At 40.9% G+C, this 26687-nt stretch overlaps 1 protein-coding gene across 2 annotated transcripts in view; it reads left to right on the top strand.

Annotated features, from left to right (window-relative positions):
* LOC122809692 (von Willebrand factor A domain-containing protein 5A-like) overlaps positions 1-26687 on the top strand; it is a 1295998-nt gene that overhangs the window by 585755 nt on the left and 683556 nt on the right. For both annotated transcript variants that reach the window (XM_044081369.1, XM_044081368.1), the window contains exon 11: positions 6609-6723. In XM_044081369.1, the coding sequence (XP_043937304.1) occupies positions 6609-6723 (115 nt within the window). The remainder of the gene's footprint in view (positions 1-6608; positions 6724-26687) is intronic.

The following is a 26687-nucleotide window of genomic DNA, read 5'->3' as shown; positions in this document are numbered from 1 at the left end:
TTCCATTATATGTCACTGGGATGGGAATACAATAGTACTTCCCTATATAGCTAGCATGATTCATGTAAAGCAGACTTGAAATGGATTATGGGAAAGAGAAACACTTGAAGAAAAACAAGATCATGTTGACATGTCAAGCCACGTTGGTAGCCATTTTGCAGAAAACATTCAAATTCTGTAAGAAACAGAGTGATTTTGAAGTGTAATATTGCTCTGAAAATCAAGACAGGGTGATAAAATGGATTTTTTGATCTAAGGTGAAGTTTTCCTTTAAAGCTAGATATAATACCACTTCCAGAAGAGAAATCTAGATAACTAACAATGGGCACTTCATGTTAAGTAATTATGTTTGTATTCCGTGTTAATTTAATTATTTTATTTTTACCAGACAAGAAAATTAATTTCAGTAGGATATGCCAGTCAGTTCCTTGTTTGGCAACACTTGAATGGTGAGTCGTGTTTACTTTTGCTGAACGTGTAGTCAGTCATCTTGGGAAATTTCAGCTAGAATTTTATAAATCAAATACTGCGGCTTCTGAAGTTGATTCCAGTGTTCTGGGACAACTAATGTTGTAGAATATGTCATTAAAATGTAGTCTTAGGGTCAATAATTTAAATATAAGCACTTTGCACTCTTATCCAAAACTTTTAATTTTAAGGCAGAAGCAGGAACCTCATACTAGTTCTGTTAGATTTGCTGAAAAAAAAAACACAGTGAATCAAGCAAAATAAAAGTAATATGAAGAACAACCCAAAACTGAATTATCTGACTGTGAAATCACTATTTAGCTGACAAGCTGAGCACTTTTGCTTTCTTCCTTTTATTTTAGATTGACAGGTTGTCCTTAATTCAGATCAAAAATGGCACAGGTGAAAGGACAATTTGATGATTTTGAACTGATGGTGAAGTCTAGCCAAAAGCTGATGGGAAAATAGAATGGTCTAGCTCTAGTTGTAGTCTGCAAATTAGAGCATTAAATACTTATGCGAGGAAACAGTCCTTTGTGGTACCTTTTATCAGTATAGTGGCTTGAAATATATTCCTTGTAGAATGGTTCTGTACATCAGGGCATGTACAGAAGAGCCCAAAGTTGTTGCCATGGATGAAAACCTTGTGACTTAGAAATGTACTCAGATGGATTAATCAAATATGAATCTGAAAATAAAGTTGCCAAAGATTCCAAAGACAACCGCAAGGCATTCTATAGTTATGTCAAGAATCTAAATGGCAATGCTCAGATATGCTCTGAGCTGCAACAGAATGGCATTAAATATACTGATCCCAAGGATATTACCAATGTCCTGGCAGATTGATTTAGTGCCTACTTCACCCCCCTCACCCCCTAAAGGGCCCATCTCAATACCAAAAGATTGTCAAATTCTGGTAATCATGGTCACACAGGTATAAACTGCACTCTCCAAAGCTAAGAATACAGCATCCATGGGACTAGATGACATCCCAGGCTGTGTACTACATGAACTACAAAATAAACTGGCACCTCACCTAAATGTCATGTTTAATCATAGCCTCACCTCAGGCTTCGTGCCCACTGAGTGGCGCACAGCTATAGTTATCCCACTCCACAAGGGGGGATCCACCTTGGATCCTGGGAACTACTATCCCATCAGTCTGACGAGCCTGATCTGTAAGGGCATGGAACACATTATCATGGAACTTATAAACAGAGACATTGGCAACCTTGAAACACTGGACCCCACTCAGTTTGGGTTTGTGAAGGGCCGATCTTGTCACCTGAAACTAATTGACTTCTTCAAATCAGTCTCCAGAGCTGTGGATGAGAGTAAGGTGGTCCACACAGCCTATCTGGACCTCACCAAGGCCTTTGACATCATCCCCCACTCTGGAATCATAGATAAACCTACTAAGTTGGGCATAAATCCCTACATCACTCGATGGGTGGCCAGCTGGCTTACTGACAGAACCCAGACTGTAAAAGTAACTGACTCCAAATCCAGCTCCAGACAAGTGACAAGTGGAGTACCTCAGGGTTCAGTCCTGGGACCGCTCTTGTTTGGCATCTACTTCCCTGAAGTACAGGCCAACACTAAGGGACTCTGGCTAACAAAGTTCGCAGATGACTACAAACTGGGAGCCATTATTGAATCCCCAAATGATGTGAATATTCTACAAACGTGCCTTACAGAAGCAGATGCTTGAGGCCAGAGCCATGGGCTCAAGCTTAATGCCAAGAAATGTATAATTATCCCCTTTGGGAAAAAACATGTAGCCATGAATTACCACATATGTGGCAGTACACTCAACACAGAAAGTGTGATGAGAGACTTAGGGACACAGGTGGACAGTGGTCTCACCTTTGATAACCACATCGCCACAACAGTCAGAAAATCCTTCTGTGTGGTGCACCTCATCACTAAGGGCTTTTCATCCTGAAAAAAGAGGTCATTGTCCCACTGTATTCATTCCTCATTAGACCCATTATAGAGTACAATGCCCCGTTTGGTATGTACCTCACAAGACATCTGCAGCAGCTGGAAAGGCCACAGAAATACCTCACTAAAAGAATCACAAACCTAAAGCAGATGCCCTATACTGACCGTATAAAAAAACCCCAGCTATACTCTGTGGCATATCGTCTACTCAGAGGTGATCTCTGCTTAACATACAAGGCCATGTCACACCCTGAGCTGTTGGACATGTTCCACTTAAACAAATCCCAATTCCCCCAAAGCCACACACTCCAGGGATCTAAACCTTCTCATCACAATGAACAAAACATGCTGGAGGGATAGGTTTCTGACCCAGAGACTCCCCATACTCTGGAATAAACTGCCCATACATGTCAAGCAGAGCGCCTCCTTGGCCCTCTTCAAAAGGAACCTTGACGACTGGATGGGAGATAGGAAATTCACCCTGGGGATCACATCAGTCACCCTGCTAGACAGGGGTCCAGGGAAGTAAATATTGTGGGAAGAAATATCCAGGGAATTGTTATGGCTAGGCTTGTATAGGTCCTAGGGCCGATAGCCTAGTACCAACCTATGAAACTATGAAAGTATTTTTCATAGTTAAGCATTTTTAAATTGTAAAAAATTGCTCTAAAGTTCATCGCACATATAGTCTGTTCTTGTTATTTTAGTATAAGGACAAAATGGAAGTAATGCCAACAAAAGTAGTGCCATCGGATAGTCACTCACCTTCACACAGTATCACATCAGAACTCATCCTCACAGTGGGGGTCCTCCTTATCAATTCAGAACTCATCCTCACAGTGGTGGTCCTCAGTATCACATCAGAACTCATCCTCACAGTGGGGGGGGTCTTCAGTATCACTGCAGAATGCATCCTCACAGTGGTCGTCCTCAGAAGCACTGCAAAACTCATCTTCACAGTGATAGTTCTCAGTGTCACTGCAGAATTCATCCTCACAGTGGCGGTCCTGAGTATCACTGCATAACTCATCTTCACAGTGGGGGTCCCCAGTATCACTGCAGAACTCATCCTCACAGTGGGGGTCTTCAGTATCACTGCAGAATTCATCTTCACAGTGGTGGTCCTCAGAAGCACTGCAAAACTCATCTTCACAGTGATAGTCCTCAGTGTCACTGCAGATCTCATCCTCACAGTGCTGGTCCTGAGTATCACGGCAGAACTCATCTTCACAGTGGGGGTCCCCAGTATCACTGCAGAACTCATCCTCATGGTTGTGGCCCTCAGTATCACGGTGGAACTCATTCTCACAGTGGTGATCCCCAGTATCTCTGCAGGTGAGTATCAGGTAGAAAGTTCAGGCGTGTGTGTGTGTGTGTGTGTGTGTGTGTGTGTGTGTGTGTGTGTGTGTGTGTGTGTGTGTGTGTGTGTGATGTTTGACTTGCTCTTCTATACTGTGACTTGAATGGAAAATACAAACTGAAAAGCTAAAGAACGTGCTTACTTAAATCTCCTAGGAAAAATTCTTGGCTATTTTTTTCTTTCCTCCTTCATGTTGTTAAGTCCATCAGTTGTATCATTCTTTAGACATTCTCCTAGTTATCTTTCCACTATTCTTATTATGGAAATGTCTGCATCCCTTCCTGTAACTCTTTATATGACTTATTTTTAATCTTTCACCAATCTTCTTCGTGCACTGCTTGTCAGATTATTTGCACCAGCATGCAATAATGCCATCTTAAAATGGGAATAACTCTCCAAGCAGAATTTGCTGTTTTGTTTGCATCTTTCACTTTTGCCTCCACCAGTAACATCATGGTAGAACACTGGACATGCTGAGTATGTTTCAGAAATTGCAGAAAGATAAAAATGAGCTTGTTTTATGATTGAAACATAGATGTCAAGAAAAACACCTCAAAAGTGGAATAATGCAAAACTCAAGAGGCAACTCTTGACATCTGCCTTGCGAGTACATAATTAGCTGGTTATGAGCTGAGAATCCTCATTATAATTCTATGGTGTATATCTTGCTTTAGTTACTCTAATATAGAAGTAGTTTTAGAAAAAAAGGTGTTGAAGCATGAAGAGTTTTGTCCTAGAAAGCCATGAAATGGTTAGTGCCCCCACACAGACAGCGAGAAGAAGCCAAACACACTTCTAATGGACCAACAGCTTCATACGTTCAGTCTGACATTTTTGTGTAGCAGGGAGAAATGTTTTCAACTTTCAAAGCTGCTTTAGATTGTTGTAGCTGCTTTGTTGTGGCCATGTATGTGCTTTACCAAATGAACAGACTACAACAGCACTGAAAATAGTGGATAACAAAATTTGTTATGACAATGTAGTACATAAAAAGCTTATCTTTTTCCCAGTTTTAGAGCTTAGTCAAGATGCATCATGTACTACAAGGCCGTTACTTGTTATACACCTTTGACATCTGCTGATTGGATCTCTTATGCTGCCCCCCCCCCCCCCGCCGCGCGCGCACACACAAAACTGAAGCATAGTGAAGTGATTTTCATATTTTATAGCTGTTCATTAATTTGATAATTAATTTCTGTCAGCTGTCTGTGTGTCAGTGTTAAAGCTTCTAAACTAAAACACTCTGTGCACCTATACCTTTTTCTTTCTGTGAGTTGAAGTACATTCAGGCAGGTAAAGCTCTATGTAATACAAGGAATTATGGTCAAGCCTTCGATTATAACTATTCGTTAGAGAATTCTCAAAATGATTTCAAGATATACACCTCTTGAGCTTTGCTCTAAATGTGAATTTCTTGAAAACATTTCTCAAACACATAAACAAACTGGTTATGATCAGTAACTTGATCATAATCCTTTGTGTTATTGAATTTCTCAGAAATAAGTCTATTCCTTTTAAAATGGACTCACCGGCAGTTAAATTACCTTATTTTTGTCTCTAGTTAGTGTCTCCCCCACCCCCTGCAGAAAGTACATTCTAAGTTACCAGCCTTGACAGGGCTATATATCCAGAGTCACTGTCCATCCGTGGGGAAAGGGAGGGAAGTAAATATTGTGACAAGGAAATAGCCAGGGAATTGTTATGGCTGGGTTTGTATAGGCCCTAGGGCCAGTAGCCTAGTACCAACCTATAAACCTATGGTAATCCTGCTTGCTGAGATTTTCTTTCATTCTATTGTACAAAAACAGTTTTTTGTGGAGCTTGTCACAAACAAATCCAGTTGTAGCAGTAGTAATACACAGTATATACTGCTTGCTGTTTCTAAGGCAGCAGTAACATCAAACTGCTTATCAATATTGTGCAATAAAGTAGTAACACAACATACCATAAGGAACAGAAAAGGAAATTAATTCTAGTTCTAATAATGTTATTTGAGGTTTATAGTATGGTAACTACCCTGGTACTTTATTTGATTAGTTGAACTATTAATGCTTATCATGCTGGCTTATACTGGGGGTACTCAAAGTCTGTCCTTTAGCACCAATTAGTTCCAAGAAAGTTGTTAGCCTTGATTAGTTAAAATACATTGATCATATTCTGAGGAAAGTGCACTTAAAGCTATGGCGTTAGACATAACCTCCTTCCATATGTAATACAAAATGTACAGTTTTGATGCAAAAAAAAAGTGTGTTGTTTTTGCATTCTGTTTTGTTGATAAGGATAACTCTCTGACATTTTTGTTGGAACAGAAAACCTCTAAAATGACATTGTGAACAACTGAACCCACAATGTTTTACTACTGTATTTCCATGCTAAATGCATCAGTAAGAGTTTCTTACTTCCTACAAAGACAAGTTAAAGGCTAGCTTTTGTAGGTGGAACTTTGAAAATTAACATATGTGATAATGTAGCAGTGAAATCGCAATGGAACAATTGAGTGTTTGTTTGCCCATGATGCTTTGAAGTTGATTGTAATTCGTGACCAACTATCTACCATAACATCATTTTGTGGGTGTGGTTATAGAGTAAAACAGAGTAAACAGTGAACCTAAAATATCAGACAGCACACTGCAATCTTCATTTTTTGCAAAACCACTTGCAGCTTTAACATGTGGAATATAACTGGGAATGAAGTTAATTGTAACACAGTGATATTTCAGAACATGACCAATACACTTAAAATGATTACAGTCGTTAAGATGCACAGCCACGTTTACTGACTTTCTTGATGTTCAGAATTTATGCAGCTTAATGTAGCATTTTCTTTATTGTTTAGGTTTTTTACACTTGGGATTGGTGAAGGGGCCTCAACATCCCTGATAAAAGGGGTAGCAACAGCTTCTTATGGGAAATATGACTTCATCACAGGAAAGGCCAGGATGCAGGCAAAGGTAAGTATCGAAGCAGTGAATAAGACACCAATTACTAAAAGATATGTAAAGAGAAAGAAAAAAATAACTATATTTCAATTAGACTGTTGCCATCAACATGAACAGAATTTGCTAGTTACGGTTCTTGAGAGCTCTCATTTCATTATACAAACACACTTTAAATCTTTTCATGGTATTAATTACAGGCCATTTTCATTGTGTAATGCATCATTAAATGTATTATTATGCATTGTATTGTTCCTGATAGGTTAGTTTAGAGGGCCAGTGCTGTGACGTGGTAACAGACTTCATCTCATAGTCCTGAGTTTGCTTCCTTCAGTTGCTAGTTGAAAAATGTGTGCCTCTGAATAATCACTTAACATTTCAGTGCTCCTAAGTTGTCCATTAAAAGAATTATTAGTGTGAGAGCTTATCTGTCAATAAATAAATTAAAAAAAAATGTAAAACAGGAAGAAATTACTTCATGACATTGCATCGATTATGTCAAACTCTCTGACAGCTGAAGTTACTAGATTCATAGAAGAAGTCAATGATCACTTACATATGCAAATTAAAATCAGTCTTGCTTCAGTCTTTGAACTCAGTGTTTGATAGTTATTGATGAAAGAGGAGTAATTTTTGAAGCATGCTAAACATTTGTTGTTATTGAGTTATCAAGGATTTCAGTATGCCGAGCTGTTTTTTTGCCAAAGTTGCTTCTTTATGTTCTTGCAAATTCATATTCATCATTTCAGTAATGTTACTTATGATCTTAGCCTCTGTGTTGCCTTCCTTTTGCGTTCAGTTTTATTGAATTTTATCTTTGCATTGTGTGGCCAAAACAGAATCTTAGTTTTACTATCAGGCATTACAGTGAGCAGTCTGGATTTATGTACTTAAATATTGACTAATTAGATCTTCTTGCAGTCCATGGAATGTGAAAAGTTTTTTTCCAACACCACAGTTCAAACACATCGATTTTCTACTCATAACCCATCTCTCACAGTCATGTATTCTTAACAGGAAAATCATAGCTGCACAACAGTTTTGGTAATGGGTTGTCTTTGCTCTTCAAAACCATATCCATATTTGCCATTGTTTTCTTTCCAAGATGAAAGTGTCTTTTAATTTCATGGCTACTGTTGTTGAGCCCATGAAAATAATATCTCTCAATCCCTCCATTTCTTATCCATCTATTTGCAACAAATTGGTAGGGCTAGATAAAAAAAATGTATTTTTTTATGTTGAGCAACAAGCCAGCTTTTGTGCTTTCTACGTTTCACCTTCATCAAGAGGATCTTTAACTCTTCCTCAGTTTCAGCAATCAATTTGGTATCATCTGCTTATATGAAGTTATTAGTATTTTATTTTTCCTGGTAGTTTTGACTCCGCCATCTGGTTTGTATAACACAATATTTCAGATGATATATTTGCATATAAATTATACAAGCAGTTGACAGTATACAGCCTTATCACAATCAGTGGCAGCTGGTGACTTCAAATCAAAGGGGGGCTGCAGGAGACAGCTGAATGGGTGGGGTCAATGGGAAGAGGTGTGACCAACTAGAAATGGGAGGAGCTATGCTCAAAACCACAAAAACTAACTTTAATTAAATACGCTGCCCTGGGTGCCAAACCGTCATTATGAGAGTCCAATCAAGACAAAAATAAGTGTAGAAGAATAAAAATATTTCAATGCATTGGCTGCATGACAGCTTACTTAATATCTAGATGGAAACAAAAGGTTGTGAGGCATGAAAAAATAAATTAGTTTTTAAATACATTACTGGAATGCCAGTCAAAATCAAGTATAAGAAAAACAAGCAGCACTCAACTCAAACCACTTCTTCTTGCACTGCAGTTCTAATTATAAATTATATTCAGCTTTATTAAAGTACCAAGTAACATGCTGAAAGTAGAAATCTCTGTGATGCCCCCACTTGTAAAAATGTTTCTTATCCAAAAAAGACCTGCTGCCTGACAACTATCTACTTGTTTCATGGGGAAAACATGATCAAAGTAAAAAATGAAAAGCAAACAAGAAACAAGCTCAAGATACATTGCTTAAAGGATTACTGCACAGGTTATGGACTACACATGATTGCCATTCTGTTTAATTTATGAGTAAAGCCTGTAGAGATGACTGGAAGTCTCCAACAAGTGTAATGAGCTTTTGAAAATAATGTAATCCTGTCCTTCAATACCCAAGGCTTATACATTATCTAGTTAAGTATTCTCTGCATGGCAACAACAGAAAGGCTTTCAATGTTGGCAATTCTTTAACAGTATGTTTATTAAAGCTTACTTGCATCTTACGATCTCAGACAAGCTTATCTTATGGTCACTAAAGCATTGCTACTTAAACACAGAACAACATGCACTTTCTGAGTAATAAGCATAAATCAGCAGTACAAAAATATGACAGAAACCAGACCATTCTGCAAAATCAAGGACAGATGAAAAGCCACTGTAGTACTTGTGTCTACCCTGGATGGGGGGAGACACTGCACATGTTATACTGCATAACTACTCCTTGCCTTGCTTGGACACATCCAGAGTCACTACATGGGGCAGTGGGGTGCAACAAGTATGTCACAATTTGAAATGTCTCTGGCTGACTGTGATGGCCCTGACACATTTGTCCTACCTCTCAGCCTCAGAGCAAGAAATCTGGACAAAGCCATACATAGAAGTGGGACAAAGGCCCAAAAATAAAGACATTTTTTAAATATTGCTCTTATAAACTTAGAAAGATAATAGAATAGGTCTTGCATTAGTATGAATTTTCTGAACGGTATGAAATCTGAAGCTCAAATGTATGTCATTATTTTCTAACTTCAGTCTTTAATGATTTCTCAGTAATTTGCCAAAAAAGCACAATTTTGTGAAAAATGGTCCAAAAATGTGATTCAAAAATATAAAATAACAACACAATACACCTGGGAACCTATCAAAGAAGGGACACTTTAATATTAGTACTGCTAACTTGAGCAGCTGACAAAATAAAATAATCTACATGCATTTCAAGTAATCTATAACTTTGATTATTACAGTTATTTCTTAATGGTAAACCCTCCATGTTTTCTTCCAACATTGCTATTTTGCGGAGGGATTATTAGGGGAAAGAGCAACATTTTGAGCCAAAATCAGGGACAGTTGAGAGGCTGGCTATGCCTAATTCTATAAAGCAATTTATTTGCATGTACCTATCAACATGTTAATGCAATAAATCTGGACAAGGCCAAATATATTGGGGGAACATATAAACAGTACTAAAAATTGCTCTTGTATAAACTGAGACAGTTGATAGAATAACAGGTCTTACTTTAGCATGCATTTTTCTGAAGGTTATGAAGTCTGAAACTCAGTGTATCATTATTTAGTGACTTAATTCCTAAATGATTTGCCAGAAAACTACAAATTTTATGAGGAACAAACCAAAAATAAGAAGCAAAAATCTATTCAAAAATCTGGACAGTTGGGAGGTATAGTTCAGCTGAGCCTCTGAGTTTGCCGCCCTTCCCGCTCACAAAATCATCATTGAATGGAGCCTCTGCAGCCATTCCAATGATCCATTACTTGGCTATTTCACTCCATTTACCATAAACACTAATGTGCATACTGCTTTACTTCTATGATGATTTGGACTTCATTTGAAAGTTTTATTTTGCATTTTGCAGCACAAACGCTAAGACATCTGCTAAACAAAGCAATGCAGTCTCACAATGAAAACAGACTTAGCATTAAAACTTCTCTGCCCTTGAAACTCACATTCATTGAAACAGCATTGAAACCCACATTCAAAGAAAATACATTTTGCCAGTGGCAGATAAAAATTAATTTTGGGCTGTTTTCAAATCATAGGCCCCTTGCATATTTACATGTGCCCTTTGAAACACCTTCCTGATTGTACTAAATTATATTCCTTGTACAATACAGTACAGTTGTTAGAGGGCATTTTAAATTTGTTTTGAACAGTTTTCCAGTAAGCAATAAAACAAAACGCATGCACCCATAATGACAAAACTGCCCAGTTCAGAACATTTCCATCATAAAAGTCTACTCAGACTTCTACAGTCCACCATTATCAGTAAATATGCACAATTCTACAGTCCACCATTATCAGTAAATATGCACAATCTACAGTCCATTATCAGTAAATATGCACAATCCCTGAAGTAAAAGTCATCTAAATAATTCCACATTAAAGAAATTTGTAACTAATGAAGAGGTTGCTGTTAGCAAACACCTTTATATTTCATGGTTTCATCGAAAAATAGTGTCTGTTGCCCCTGAGGAATAAATTGCCTATATTACATTAAAAAATGATAAGCTAGTAATATTCAAGAGGAAATGGATGGCAAACTGATAACAGGCTCATAGTTAGTATCTTCACCAAGAAGGACATTCTCAGTACGGCAGCATCCACCCCTTGTGGGAGTAGAACCCACAGCCTTCTGCATCAACAGCAAGTACACAACCTGTTCTGCTATTAACAATGCAAGCCAACTCAGCATAAGCAGCACTAAACTTCTCTTCCCCTGCAGCTCTCAGCCCCTTGTAAAATCTACTCAATACTCAACTGCATCTCAACTTCGCAGCACAATAAATCTGGAAAAAGCCAACATTTACTGGGGGGGGTCAAAAGCCAGGGACACATTAAATATTGCTTGTATAATCTTGGAAAGTTGCTAGAATAAAATGCTGTGTTACCACCATACATTTTACTGACAATGTCCCTGTGCAAAACAGTTAGAGCAACATACCACTACGCCAAATCAGCTGCTTTGTGAGAGAGAGAAAGACTGAAACTTAAATGGCTATCATTTAGTGAATTCAGTTCTCACCATAGCTGTCAACCTCCTAGTACAAAACACCTGGACAAACCCAGTAATGAGGAATACAGTCCTCAAACATATTCAGTGAATTCAGTTCTTGCCATAGCTGTCAACCTTAGCACTAAAAACCTGGACAAAGCCAATAATGGGGGAAATACAGTCCCAAAAATAGGGACAAATTTCAAATATTCATCTTATAAACTTAGAAAATTACTAGAATAAAAGGTTGTGTTACTATGTATTTTCTGAAGAATATGAAGTCTGAAATTCAAATGCCTGTCAATTTTGCTTCTGATGGAACAAAAACAATTTTCAGCAGAGGCTCAGGGAGAAATACTGTAGACACATGTCTTTGTAAAATGGCAGGACACCAGAGCAAATCCACACAAACACAGGGAGGAGATGCAGACTCCACACAGAAGGCACCCCAGCCAAGAATCAAACCAGAAAACTTATAGCTGTGAGGCAACAATGCTACCACTGCACCATCAAATATGTAAGGAATTAAACATTCAGAAACCTGAAGTCTGAAATTCAAATGCCTGTCACTTTTATTTAACATTTGTTAACCAGGACAGTCTGACTTGGAACAAAAAAGCAATTTTCAGCAGAGGCCCAGGAAGAAATAATGCAGACATGTCTTTGTAACATGGGAGAACACAAACGCAAACCCACACAAACACAGGGAGAAGATGCAGACCCCACACAGAAGACACCCCAGCCTAGAATCAAACCTGAGAACCTAGAGCTGTGGGGCAACAATGCTACCACTGCACCATCAAACATCAAGCATTTAAATATTTAGAAACCACAGATATTATGAGGAACAGAACAGATCAAATATGAGGCAAAAATCTGCAAATTTATTTACAAATGGTGGTGGGAAGGGAATTCAGGCCCTTAACACCTGCATACAAGGTACAGGGTTCAAGCCTGAGGTATTCCCTACCACACCACCATGAGTCTGCTCTAGCCACCAGTACACAGTAACTGGGGCATTTTATACACACACACACACACACACACACACACACACACACACACACACACCTTGTCGCCGAACAGCCCCAGCAATGAGCAAAATAACTGCTTCCATGATATCTGAACAGCCCCAACCCACTGACGAGCTAAATAACTGCTTCCATGATATCTGAACAGCCCCAGCCCCACCGACGAGCTGAATAACTGCTTCCACTTACTGCTTGGTTGCCGCCAATATCCGAACAGCCCCTTTACCTGTATTCCTTGCGCAATTGGTCCATCCCAAAGTATTCCTTGCATTCCAACTCCGCGATTGGTCCTGCCTGCGATTGCTGCAGTCTGGAGTGCCTCCGTTTTGTGACGTCATCACTGCACAGACTTCTGGGCATCTTGGGGCTGAGATGCCACATGCGTACATGTCCGGGAATTGATTTTTTGTTTCTCTGTTCTGTTTTTCATTTGTTTTTTAGGTGGGAGGGCTGCAGTGCTGCAGTCCTATGGCATGAGCCGCCCCCTCTTTTACATCATTGGCACAGTCAATTATTCCATAACCAGTTATAATTGTTGGTTCTTGTTTTGCATACACATTCGTCAGGAGGCAAAAAAGGTGAACCAGGTATCCCCATTTCACTAACAGCTTGCAACAGTTTGTGTGGTTCTTAAAGTGTATGTATTAGAGCAATCACTACAGCAAAACTAAATATGTTTCTGGAACTTTCTTCATTATCCAGTGGATGGAGGCAGTTTGATTTCTGGTGTCTCTAGCCTCTCTAATATTAGCCTGTATATCTAGCAGTTGCTGGTCCATGTATTGCTGGAGTTTTGCTTTAGGATCTTAAGAACTACCTTGCTACCATGTAAAACATCTGCAGTTGCATGGAAATTTGAGCACCCTTTAGCATTGTCATTTTTAATGTTGGAATATAAATTGAACATTTGTGTTTTTCAGATTTGTTCGAAAATTGCAAACAGAACTGTATTACATCTTTTACGGGATTTTCTACAGTTCAGATAGATTTCCATTCCTTCCTGCAGCCTTGTTATTAGCAAGGCTTTCTACATCCAATTTAACTTTACTCTTCAGGCAGTCTGTTGCTATGTCAGAGAGAATACCATTGCACATCTCAGTGACATTAGTGTCTTTGAATAAATCTGTATATTCATACCACCAGTTCTTAACATCTTCTTCTTCTTCTGTTAGGTCCCTCCTGTTTTCGCCTTTTATTATGCCCCTTTTTACCCTGAACTTTCCCTTCATATCAACAGTGTTCTTGAAGAGTTTTTTTTTCCATTCTGCTGTCTGCTGTTTATTTCTGCTGTATTGTTCATTTAAATATGCTTCCATATATCTTCTTTCTCCTCTGTGGAACTTTGCATTCAGATTGACATATTGTTTTCTGTCATTCATTTGCTCTCTGTCTTTCTACTGCCACTTCTAAAGTGTCCACAGAAAGCCATTTTGCCTTTTTATGTTCTTTGTACTTGGAATCTTTTCTTATCACCTGGACAGTATCACATCTTCTGCTCTATACACCAGGTATAAGCCTTTATATTTAGTCTTCCCTTTCACTATTTGTGATATAGTTGAGCTTGTATCAAGTTTGCCTGGATGCTTTCCCTGTTTTCTCCAAGTTACCTCTTTGCAATAAGAAGCTGATGGTCTGAGTTACAGTCAGCAGCAGGCTTTGTCCATAGAACGTTTCCATCTCTGACTCAAAGTTTATATTTATTCTGATTGTTAGTACTAACAATGTTGTAATATTCATGTGTAAAGACATCTCTTGGACTGATGAAAGAGAGTGTTTACTATGATGAGTGGATTATCTTCACAGGATTCTACAAGTCAGTGTCTCACTTTGTTTCATATTCAAATGTGCTCATTATTCCAGTTATTTTTCACTACTGACTTATGTGTTCCTATCACCTATGATGAATGGAATGACTGTCCCTTTAAACAGTAGTTTTGTATCAGCAGCAGAGATTTAAAGGACATATACAGACCATATGATATGTTAATATAGTTAGATTATTCAATAATAAGTCTCTCTGAGTGCAGGGGAAGTAGTGTTTATTTGTAAATCAAGACATCACAAGTAGTGCCAAAGTTTTACAAAGTAAACTATGATGCTATGAGTAAATCCTACATACTCAACACATGAAAGAGATTTACTGCTGTTATACTATTAATTTACTAAAATATTATAAAAGAAAATTGTCTTACCCTGCTTTATTTTATCTGTGGTGTGTAGAACATCTGTGTGCTGATAAGCTGTACGGAAACACGTCTGAGAGGGTGGCCTAATGGTTAAGGTGTTTGCCTTACACACACAAGGTGCAGGGTTTGAGTCTCACAAGGGATGATTGGCTAGACTTAAAATGGCTCGCAAGGGCAGTTAGGTTAGCACTAACCTATGAACCTATGCATAAGGAGACAGGTAAGTATATACTGCTACACTCTTCACATCTGTGTGCTGAAACAACACCTGTATAAGGAGACAGGTAAGTATATGCTGCTACACTCTTCACATCTGTGTGCTGAAAAACACCTGTATAAGGAGATAGGTAAGTATATGTTGCTACACTCTTTGCATCTGTGTGCTGATACAGCACCTGTATAAGGAGACAGGTAAGTATAGGCTGGTGCACTTTTCACATCTGCCTTGATTTCTGTAAGCAGCCATATGTTAAAGTAGCAGATAAATATATTTTATTTAGTTAGTTAGTTACTTAAGCTCATTACAAATATGTCACTGAATGTTTTATGTCATAAAAGCATGTCTAAGAATTTTTTGGGAGAGGTTTAGGTTTGTGGTATTTTGTGAACTGTAGCTTTTTAATGGTTTCAAATTTGCTCTGGTAGGCTGTATGGCATTTTATTTAACTAGTTATTTCAGTATTTCACACTTGTAGGAAGTGAAAATCACTCGCTAGGATTCCTGGAATCAGATGATTTTTAATCCTGTCACTGTGTAATTTTTAAATGTGTCTATTGTTTAATAATATGACAACTCAGCATATCAGGGAGACGGTAAAAATATAAATCACCCATGGGCTTGCCAGGATAAATTGATACTCTACACTCATTATTTTGAAATGGAATGTTTTACTTTTTTAAAGTAAGGCATTATATAATGTATACTTATTTCTGGTCCTCTGACTTCATGTGGTTTATTGAGAAGTACCTAGTAATATATTGTTCATGTGCACAGTCATGTATATGGTGACATGTTTGCAGTACATAACTTTCAGACATTAACTGTCACTATAAGCATGAAAATAAATAAAAAATAGCAGGTACTTTTTAATGTGCAGGATGGATGTGCTTTATATTTTCATAATTGCTCTAAATATTATATTAGAATAATTATGTCTAGTTTATAAGGAAATTAGTTTTAAAATAATTTGTTAAATAAAAAAGTGCCAAGCAAAAGGGTACCTTTCTGTTTATTTTTTGGTGTCTGCAGTGATCTATTGTTTTACTGTGACTGATGAATGTGGTGGAATTTAGCAGATTTTACATTTTCCTTTTAGTGCAATGCATTTCTTTGGAAGGAAAATGTATCCACTCTATAGAAAAAACATTAGTTAACAGGCAATACATACATTTTCATTACTGCTTGCAATGAGGGTTTTCATCTGTGGAAGATGGAAAAAAACTAGACAAAAATGCATTTTTGCTCCTTGCCCCATCCATTTTGATTACTAAACCAGCGTTTTTTCTTCATGTTTACTTGCCCGTGATAGAGCTCGATTTAAATAATCAATAAGCACGATGCAACAGTTAAGGAACTATGTGAGCACAGTGCACATGCTGAGACCTGCTCTACATGATTCTTACTGCTCCTGATTTAAATAATGGCTGTTTCCTGAAACTAGTGTCTCAGATAAATATAAGACATCCAAATATCTATCCATCTGTCCATGCTTCCATTCATTCGCCCATCCATCCATTCATCCATCCATTTCATACATCATTTGTTCTGGTGAAAGTTGTGATACTAGCAAGCTGACAAGACTAAAATGCACTTCCATATGCCCAGCAAGAGTCTCCATTTCATCATGTGGGATGTCCAGATGCCCCCAAGCAAGTTGCAAGGACAAACATTTCATTATGTGCTGTGTTCCCCCATAAGCCTTCTCCCAGTTGATTGTGTTTCACAGGGGCATCCTCTCAGTTTATTGTGCCTGTTAAATTTCTTGTTGGAGACACCCAAGGGATATTCACAAAATGTGGCCAAACCACTCTAACTTACTCCTGTGCACACAGAAGTGCAATAGGCGTACTCTTAAGTCTTCCACATTATTCACTCTGTTGTGAAAAGTGAGACAAGTTGCCCTATGAAAGAACCTAATTTTTTCTGCTTGTACTGATAACGTCATACCCAAAACCAGCTACCACAGAAGACAGGCTGAATGGCATTTTATTTAATCAGATATTTTAGTATTTAACACCTGTAGAAAGTGAAGATCACCCACTAGGATTCCTGGAATCAGGTGATTTTAACCCTGTCACTGTGTAATTCCCAAATGTGTCTCGTGGTTAATAATATAACAATGCAGCTTATTCGGGAGAGGGTAAAAATATAAATCAACCAAAGGCTTGCCAGGATACATAAAAATGGAGATGGAAACATTGACTGCTAAATTAAGAATTTCCTGTGACTCTTTTCACATGTCACCTCCCTGAAACACACACACACACACACACACACACACAAACACACTAGTACAGCACTTGCAGTGCTAACAATATTACCTCCATCAGCTGGTCATACGGCTGATCCCCTGTATATTCATTCATGAACTTAACCCCCAAAGTACTTCAGTTCTTCTAGCTAAGGTTGCTGCGGTCTCCTTGACTCACCCACAGAAAGCAGTACAATCTTTTTTAGGTGAGAGCTGTGACCTTGGATTTTTGCAGTTGCTGATTTTCATCCGATACACCTCGCATTCTACAGTGATTCACTCCAGTCAGTGCTGGCAGTAACAAGTCAGTTAAGGTTTAGACAATATCATATGCAAACAACAAAAATGCAACCTCAGTGTGTCTAAACTGGACAACACATCAGTTAAGGCTACGAAGATATCATGTGCAAACAGCAAGCCTGCAACCTCAAAATGCCCAAAATGGATACCTGTCAGTACTTGTATATGGTTTGATATACTTGTAAATCATTGTCAGAAGGGGAGATAAAGTGCATATGTGGTGTGTACTTATACTTACCATGCATTTATCAACTCAGTGGCAAGAATACAGGCAGAGTATTCACTCCACGAATGCAAGGATTGACTATTGTGAGGCAGCAATCATGGGCCCCCATACTAATGTAAAACATCGTATACAGCATTATGGTCATATGCCTCCTCCAAGATGCAGAACACACACAGCCAGCACTGGCAATGTCCCATGACTCCTTCAATAGCTGAGGAAGAACTGTGTCTGTTCCATAGCCAGAACAGAATTGGTATTGCTGTTCCTGAGTCATAAGATTAACTGTTAGAGAAAGTCGCTTTCCTGGACCCTGGCATATATTTTTCCAAGCTCTCCCACTGAGGCTAAAAAGTATGAACTCTCTGTAACTCTCCCTGTCATGTTACACATGCTTGTGTATTTGTTCAGCTAAGAAATTGCCTTTTTTGTATTTTGTCCTAGCTGTTTTCCTGTAGCCTAGCTCTGTTAGTTAACTCCTCCCTTCTCCCACATTTTCTTCAGTTGTGTGTTAAACTCCATTGCAGCCACATGTCTATTGCTAGAGTGTGTCAAAGCATCATTATTTGATCTTTGAATGCCATCTTGTATTAAGATCTGCACAGTTTGGACATTAAACTATTTAACAGTCTCCATTGGTGTCAATTCAATTGAGTTACTGTCTGCTAACACTATATGTGGTGGTAAGTAAACTTCTTAATACATCTTCCTACAGATCAGGAGATTACACTTGCTATGCATAGCCAGGGGAGGCAGAAGACTCCCCTTTTTTTAGAAAATGACTAGTACCACAATTTTCCAGTTGAGAGGTTCTGTTCCAACCTTGCAGATAACAAACACTGAAAATGTGAGCTAACCATTTTTTACCTCAGCTATGTTCCAGCATTTCTGATTGAATCTCATCCATTTAATCAACCTTGCCAGAGTGAAACTGTTTAATCATTGCAGTGATCTTATTGTCTAAATTGGCCACAGGTTCTTCACTGCTTCTGGCATTGCCTCCTCAGAGGACAACTTATCTGTCAGGTACAGGAACTCCTCAGAATGGTCCCACAGCTTCTTCACAATATCCAGTTCGATGTAACTTTCTCTTCTGTTGTTGAGAATAGTCTGGGCAATATCCTGCACACTGCTGGTGAGTCAGCAAATGCTTTGGACACCTGCAAAGCAATCTTCATGTCCTCATCAAATATGTCTCATAACTGGGCCTTTGCATCAGTCACTATCACAGCTTTTACCTTTTTGACTTTTTGGGAACTGTTATTCAAATCTGGAGTAGCACCTTCCCCTTCTTACTTTGTTGGTAGGGTTTCTTTCTTTAAATTAATAGCACACCACTGCACTGGTGTCCACCTGTAGATCCTAGGGTTAGCACCATGTCAAATACTGGCCAACTTTTGGCCACATCCCTTTGTAACCATCTCAACTTTTCAGGTCCTGAACAAAGGCCATTCAGACTCCAGGTCTTCGTCCTTCCCCAGGTATATGAGAGAAGCTCTGCTGGAGGTCAGAGATGGAATCACACCACACAAAAGTTAGAATCATGCTGAAATAATGAAGGAAAAGCGATGAAAAATTATTTGTATATACTCTCCTGCAATATGAAATGTATATTTTCCTAACCTCAGATCCAAAGTTGCCTTTTTCGTCTGATTCAACCTTTGGGTTATAGAATACAATTCAGTTTGTCCTTGGCACTCTTAAAAGGTGTGGATACAGGGCTCTGACTCCTTCCATAACCATAATCCCTCTCTTTCATCAAATATCCCACCACCCCCCATTGTGGGAGGCTGTGCCCCCCACACACCCTAACTATATATTCTAACTCCAGGGTCTCACTACAGTGGGGAAGGGTACATATTCCATTTACTTGCCAATAATAATTGTCAGTCAAATGAAGTGTCGGGCAAATGAAGTGTCGGTCAAATTAAATGTCAGTCATTTGGTCTCGGGCGAATGGGTGTCAGTCAATTGGAAATTAGGGCAAATTAAGTAGACCCCATCCACCATACAAGCACAGTTACACAGTGTCTAACACCAAGCCACTGTGGTGCAATGGTTGTATCATTGTGTATTGTACATTAATAGATGGGTAGGTCATCTAATCTGATGTGTCACCTCTATGTGCATGTGTGTCTCAATGCATGTCCCCATGCAGTGGTGTGCATGTGTGTGTGAGATGGCCCTAACATGTTAAGGGCCTCTGAACTCACCATTGCCAATCTTAGCAGTTCCTGCAATTGTCACCCACTTCAGCAGTAGTGGAAGACACTGCCACACTACAGTAGCACTGTGCTTTCTGTGTTATGTATCTAGCACTGTCATTCATAGACTGTGCAGGTAGGGGCTGTGATCAGCCCTTCATCAGCTGCCCCATGTACAAGACTTTGTGTACACTACCAGCACAAGATGCCAGCCATGCATATGAGATAGCAGACACACATGCTGATTGTCAGGTTAGACTAACACAGGCTGACTTGTGTCAGGAATACGTACCCCAAACCTGTCATACACATTACCATGCAAGCCCTCATCAACTGTATGATGGCTGAGTGGATGTGACAGAAATGGCAGGGCATGGGCAACAGGTGCTGATAGCTGAATCTGTTTCAGTGAATGTAATGGCTAAGCTGGTGAGAGATCTAGTGCCAGTACTTAAGTAACCTCCTCTATATGTGAGAGCCTGCGGTCCTATGGAGCACACAGGTGACATGTATGCAGGCTAGCTGGCTGTGTCAAGGGTATGTATGCAAGGTCACAATTGCCCCTCACACACTGTTGCATGTAAACACACCTGGTAAACATGTATATGTACAGCTGTACCTTGGCTCTGAAAAGGTGACTGTTTCCACTCCACCTTACTCATCATTGTTACTGTCAGCAGGCCCACAGCCTGCAGGCACACAGACACCTGGAACACAGCCAGAATACAGTGCATGACACTGCAGGCAGTCAGCAGTACTAACAGCAATAGTGCATCATGGCTAATGAGGTACATACATCTCAATGTGTACCCATAACTACTGCCAGCAGACCGCACCTTACACAGCGTGACATTGCTACACTGTACCATAGTCACCCTGTGCATCAGACCCATATGAGCATGTCCATGCATCGATGGTATGGATAACAGGGTTGTGACACACATATCATCACATGCACAGGGTGTGGTGTTAGATTGCCAGAGGCCTAAGCTGGGCCATATGGCTGTAACATCGTGTGTGTGTGTGTGTGTGTGTGTGTGTGTGTGTGTGTGTGTGTGTGTGTGTGTGTGTGTGTGTGTGTATGTGTCTGGAGGGCTGATGTTCAACTGGGCTGTGTAGAGGAGCTGTATGTGTCTGGTGGTGACTGGCCTGGGATAGGAATGTGTGACTGTTCGACTGCACACCTGCAAGCAATGTGGAGGCCTGATGCAGGGAGTTGGATAGCTGTGGACTGTACATAGCAGGATGTATGGTTCACTGTCTCCTGGCAGGGATGTGGTAACTGGGTCTGCCAGGAGTATCACTGGCACCACCAGGCCCAAGAACAGATGCAGTACTACTCCCTGATGGTGACTGCTGTCTACTGGACTCACTTCCCTGATGAGACTGGCCAGTTCAATGTGCCTATGGCCTGCTTTGATGCGGTGTGGACAGCACCCTCCCTTCAGTAGTGTTGTTGGTACTGCAACTACGAGACTGTGAATGTGCATGGCCATGTGGGCTCACAGCTGATCATGTCACTCACCTACGTCCACCTGGCCAATGCCCTACTCCCACCACATCACCACGGTCGAGCAGTGACAATGTCTCACCCAACTATCTATCTAGAACATTGGCAAGATGACGTATGGCATCACAACTGCCGTGGAGGATGTCATGTGTGGCAGGGAGCACTAGATGCATGACCCTGAGGATCTGTCTAGTGTTGCAGTCAGTACACGCATGTGACGCCATGATGGACTGCAACATGTCTGGTGACTCCTGCTATGGTAGTTACAACAGGGGCTTGATGGGCAGCAGTGCTCTGTTGAGCACCTTTGTCCATCCACCTGTGTGTGAACTCGTCTGTTCTCTGCCTATGGCTAATGTCTACACTCACACTCGCCATACTCAACACACTATCCTGTTCCATGCCACCACCCTTAACCTGTCCATTGTCCATGGCTGCTGGGGATTGGGCATGTGTAGGCATATTGACTGTGTGCAGGGACATGGTGGATGAAAGTGGGATACCAAACAATGGCATAAATCCAGGTACTGACAACCCCACTTGTGCCTAACTATGACCATCATTGTCATGGGAGTCTACTAAGACACTGACATCAGGTTATGAGGGGGAGGGACACCAACCTCTGTTTTCACCTGCGAGGGGAACACAACATATGTAAATTAATACCCTGCAGTATTATGTTTGCTGAGATACACACACACACACACACACACACACACACACACACACACACACACACACACACACTCCTGGTACAGTCTGGCACAGCTGTGACACCTATGGGCCCTTCAGGGCAGACCTTACGGTACTTCTGCCTGCTGTAATCCATCTCTTTCACTGCTACTCTCAGGCCCACAACAAAGGGTGACAAATCCTACTGTGTGATGGGCCTAGTAGCAGAATAGTAATTGTGTCCAAGACCAAGCCTATTGGAGTGAGCTATACAGTGCCACCAAGTCCATATGCATGTACTGTAAGAGCTGACTCACTGCTATACAGACCACACACAATAACAAGGTGCAGCGATATGTGATAATAACTGATGAGGGGACAAGACTATACACTATCACTGCAGTGCATACACAGTTCAGACTCACAGGGATTCATTTCAGACAATAATGCAGGTCAGTCTGCAATACATACAGGACAAATGTAAGGTGCTTGGTGCATAGCCTCATAAGGTGATGCCAGGCTATCTGCCCTAATGCCCTTATAAGCCTGGCCCAGACTTTTGCCCATGCTCCTTCCAAGTCTGCACTTGGTCCCCTCCCAGCTGGGTCACACACAGGATCCCAGGGGTGTCTCATCCATTTTCCATGAAGTCGTCCAGCTTCTTCTTCAAGAGGGTGATATACTTACTCTGCCAGACATGGGGAGCGAGTGTATTTTCAGACAGTATATTGTGTGGGACACTACACTATCCCGCCAACAAATACTATACATGTCACAGACCAGTTGAGGGCCTTACGTACATGATGCATGAGTGCAATTTATCTTACAGATATGCAGAAATGCCATCAAGGCTGGTTTGGACATGGCCTTGTATGCCAGACACAGGTCACCTATGATCAGTCTGTATGAGATTGAGTACAGGGACAGGGCTTTCAACCCTCCTTCATAGGATAGGTGTTGCAGACCCTGACATTGCCTGGTCTGGAACCTCTGTGGTCTATGTAAGTGCTGCATTTGCTTAGCAAGGTACATGCCAAAGGAGCCATTGTACTTTGTAATACGTCTGATAAGGGTGGAGTACAGGGATGTTGTGGCTTCCTGATTCCTGGATGACATACCAGTATTTGTGAGGTGGGTCATGTAGACAGCCTTCCATACAATGGTACCCACATGGTGGGAAACTGTCAGGTTGCTACCAACCTTGGTACACAAGTTGCCTCACACCTGATTGCATGCTCAGTACATTATTACTGTCATGCTTAGTGTGGATGACATCTGCCACAGCAGGGAGAATGATGCCTCTCCTGGCATTCAGTTTGTGGAAATGCTTCTTGCACCAGTCATTAATTGGGTGAGGGTCTCTTGGGGAGGCTGACATCAGTAGGGGAATGTAAGACAGTGGCCAGCTTGCAATCATCTCTACATCTGGTCAGCCACAGACCACTGCTTTTGTCCTGTACCTCAGATGCTATATCTGTATACAGTAGAGGCCCCCCAGACCAATCCTCGGGGTACACTGCTTTGGAAGACTGTACTACTAGAGGTGGGTTCCACTACTTTGACTGAGTAGGTACTATCATTGGGCCAGTTAGCTACCCATCTGGTAACATGCACGTTGGTGCCTAGCTGTGTAGGCGTATGTATCCTGGCTGCCTGAAGATTATTGTGAGAGGATTGGGCTAGGTGAAGGTAGGCAATGTTCACCATATCCTCCTTGTCCTTGTGTTTGTTGACCACTTCAAAGAGGTCGAACAGGTTTAACAGGCCTGATATTCCTTTGACAATAGCATGCTGTATGGTCCCAGGCATTTTGATGTTGCTGATGTCCCTGTTGATAATGTGCTTGATATTGCCTTCCATGCCCTTGCAGAGCACTCTAGTTATGTTGATGTGCATATGATTGGCTGGGTTGGTGGATTGCTCCACTTTTGTGTATAGGGATGACAGTGGCTATCCTCTCTGCAGAGGGGATGACACCAGTGCTCAGGCTGTGGTTGACTACAGTGCGTAATGGATCTGAGAGTGCATGCCTGTGTTCATGTAGGATGCAGCCAGGGATGGTATCAGGCCTATGGAGACTTCTGTGTGTTGCCTTTGAGAGGGCATTACAGACCTGCTTCCTGATGATGAGGGGAAGGGGGCAGGTGCTGTACATGCACATGTGTACCAATGGGGGACAGGGGGGTGATGTTTACACTTCTTCTGACTGCAGCCAGTTGCCTATACCTATGCTGTATGTGTATGTGGTGTTATTGACTACCACTAAAGAGCACATTTGTGTGTTGCCTCTGGGATTGCAGACACATGTGTGGAAAGCCTTCTGATTGGCCCTAGTGGATGTGTACAATTTGCAATCAAAGATAGCCTTAGGGTAATTCATCTGTGACCATATTTGCTTGTGCAGACCATTGTGATATTGCTTGCAATAAGGCACCTGTTCCTTCTTGGCCCTGTCCAGCAATTATTTCCACTTATTATGGTATTTGTGCATTGCTGCTGTCCACCGCAGATGTTTACCCTACCTTGAGGGAGATGATGTTGTCCTGTCAGGTATTGCTGAGTACATACAGATATGTAGGTGCCCACACATTATTGTGGTGTGGGCCTGGACACTACTGCTAGTTCCAGCTAATGGGACGTTGGCTGTAAAGCTACTTCTGCCTGCTCTGAGGAGGTTCATATTCATTTGTGTAAACTTAATTTTGTTTGACACTGTAAAGGGGGGGTGGGCAGGGGAGATGGTGACCTGAACAGTAATGGCTATGTGGTCAGGTCTTACCAAGGAGGATGACACTGTAGCAGTGCTATAGTTGCTACTCATATTGGTTAGGACCAGGTACAGGATATTTCCATCTGTCATAGGAGTGTTGACCGGTTGATTCACTGCATTGCCATTGACAAAGTTGAAGAATCTCTGTGCATTCATGTTCAGGTGGCATAGGTCTTGCACACTGTTTGGGTAGTTGAAGTCACCCAGTAGCAGGGTAGACAGTTGAATCCTGACAGATTCCAGCAGGTCCCAGTAGGTGGAGTGGGTGTCCATAGTCATGTCTGGAGGCCTGTAGCTAGCTATGATTTGAGTAGGCGTTTTGTCAACTGTTAACTGCACTCAGGATGTCTCCCATGTGTCATACTGTTTGGCCATCCTGGAAGTGTGTATGTGTATGATAATGTTCAACACTCCACCTCCTGTGGCTATGCAGGCCTTCATTTGTGGTCTAAACATATGATGGGATGAGTAACCTGGTAAGATTAGTGTGCTCTCCACAGCTACAAAGCAGGTGTCAGTGACTGCACAAATGTCGGCATCCTACAGGACAAGGTACACTTGCATTGACATGGGTTTCATGATAAGACACCTAGCTCCTGTTAGAGCAAGATATCTGCACAAAGGCACTGGTGGGCAATGGCCAGAAAATAGCGTCACTTTAAGTCTAGCTGAAACACACTTAGTTGCCATCAAAGACAGTTTCACATTCCCAGGTCTACTCTGCAGGATATGACATCTGACAATCCAATGTGTGCTGTTATGTTATGACTTCAGCCTTTAATGGGTTGCCAGTGATGTGCCAGACAATGCACAACTGTATGAGGTATTGACTACAAATATGAGGCAGACATGTGGTCAGTCCGCAAAACTCTGGACAGTTGTCAGGTATGGGCTCAGTATACCACATACAGTTCAACAAACACTCCTGCACCTGTGGTGTACTATGCACAAACCCTATTTAAGTGTCTTACATTTGTAAGACAAGCATATATATATCAGAGTAGCATTCACAGGTGACATATGAGTAATTACAACATCCCAGGTAGCTGGCCTAGCAGTGTTACACTCAGTATTGGACAACAGACATTCCAGTAGTAGTCATACATGAGCTGACCTTTGCTGGGGTGACTCAGGGGCCAGAGATGTGATCCATGTCAATGCAGACAGGGTGAGTGGAATGGCCATAGGTGCCAGACAACAGCATGCGAGTCCAGCAGGTTTTGTTGCAACCTAGTGTTTAATGTCCTATTTGACATTATTGCATCTCCCCTTCTGTATTCCATTACAAGCTTACATCCTTGATATACCTGTTATAGTGCTGAAGAGTTTCCTCACAACAATGCAGATGGTTAGGTTTGTGTAGTCACAGTATGTCTTTGTGTAGATGGGTTCAGACCTGTGTTGCATAGGCAGCAGCTTGCCTTTTGTAGGTAATGCTCATGAGCAGGTGATGGCCTATGCACCAATTGGTGTCTCCCACTTGCTGTTTGCAGCAACACAGTGCTATAATTACGTCCTTCATATCGGGCTTGCCCCTTTTCATTGTCTGTGTGGAGGACATTATGGAGGTATGGGGCTACAGCTTCACAGACAGTAGGTGGGAATACCTCTCAGGACAGGACATGTGGAGACAGCCCAACAACATAGGGGACAAAGCCCCAGAATTGGGTACAGATTGTAAGTAAGTATTGCTGTTATACACAAAGTGGATTGCTAGATTAACAGGGTTTGTCTGGACATGCATTTTGTGCGTGATTTGATGTCTGACAGTGATATGTCTCTGACATGCCTCTCAACTGTC

Source organism: Protopterus annectens, chromosome 8.part0 (genome assembly GCF_019279795.1).
Source record: "Protopterus annectens isolate FY-2018-M chromosome 8.part0, PAN1.0, whole genome shotgun sequence".
Classification (NCBI taxonomy): Eukaryota; Metazoa; Chordata; order Ceratodontiformes; family Protopteridae; genus Protopterus; species Protopterus annectens.
This window is presented reverse-complemented; position numbering and strand designations above follow the sequence as displayed.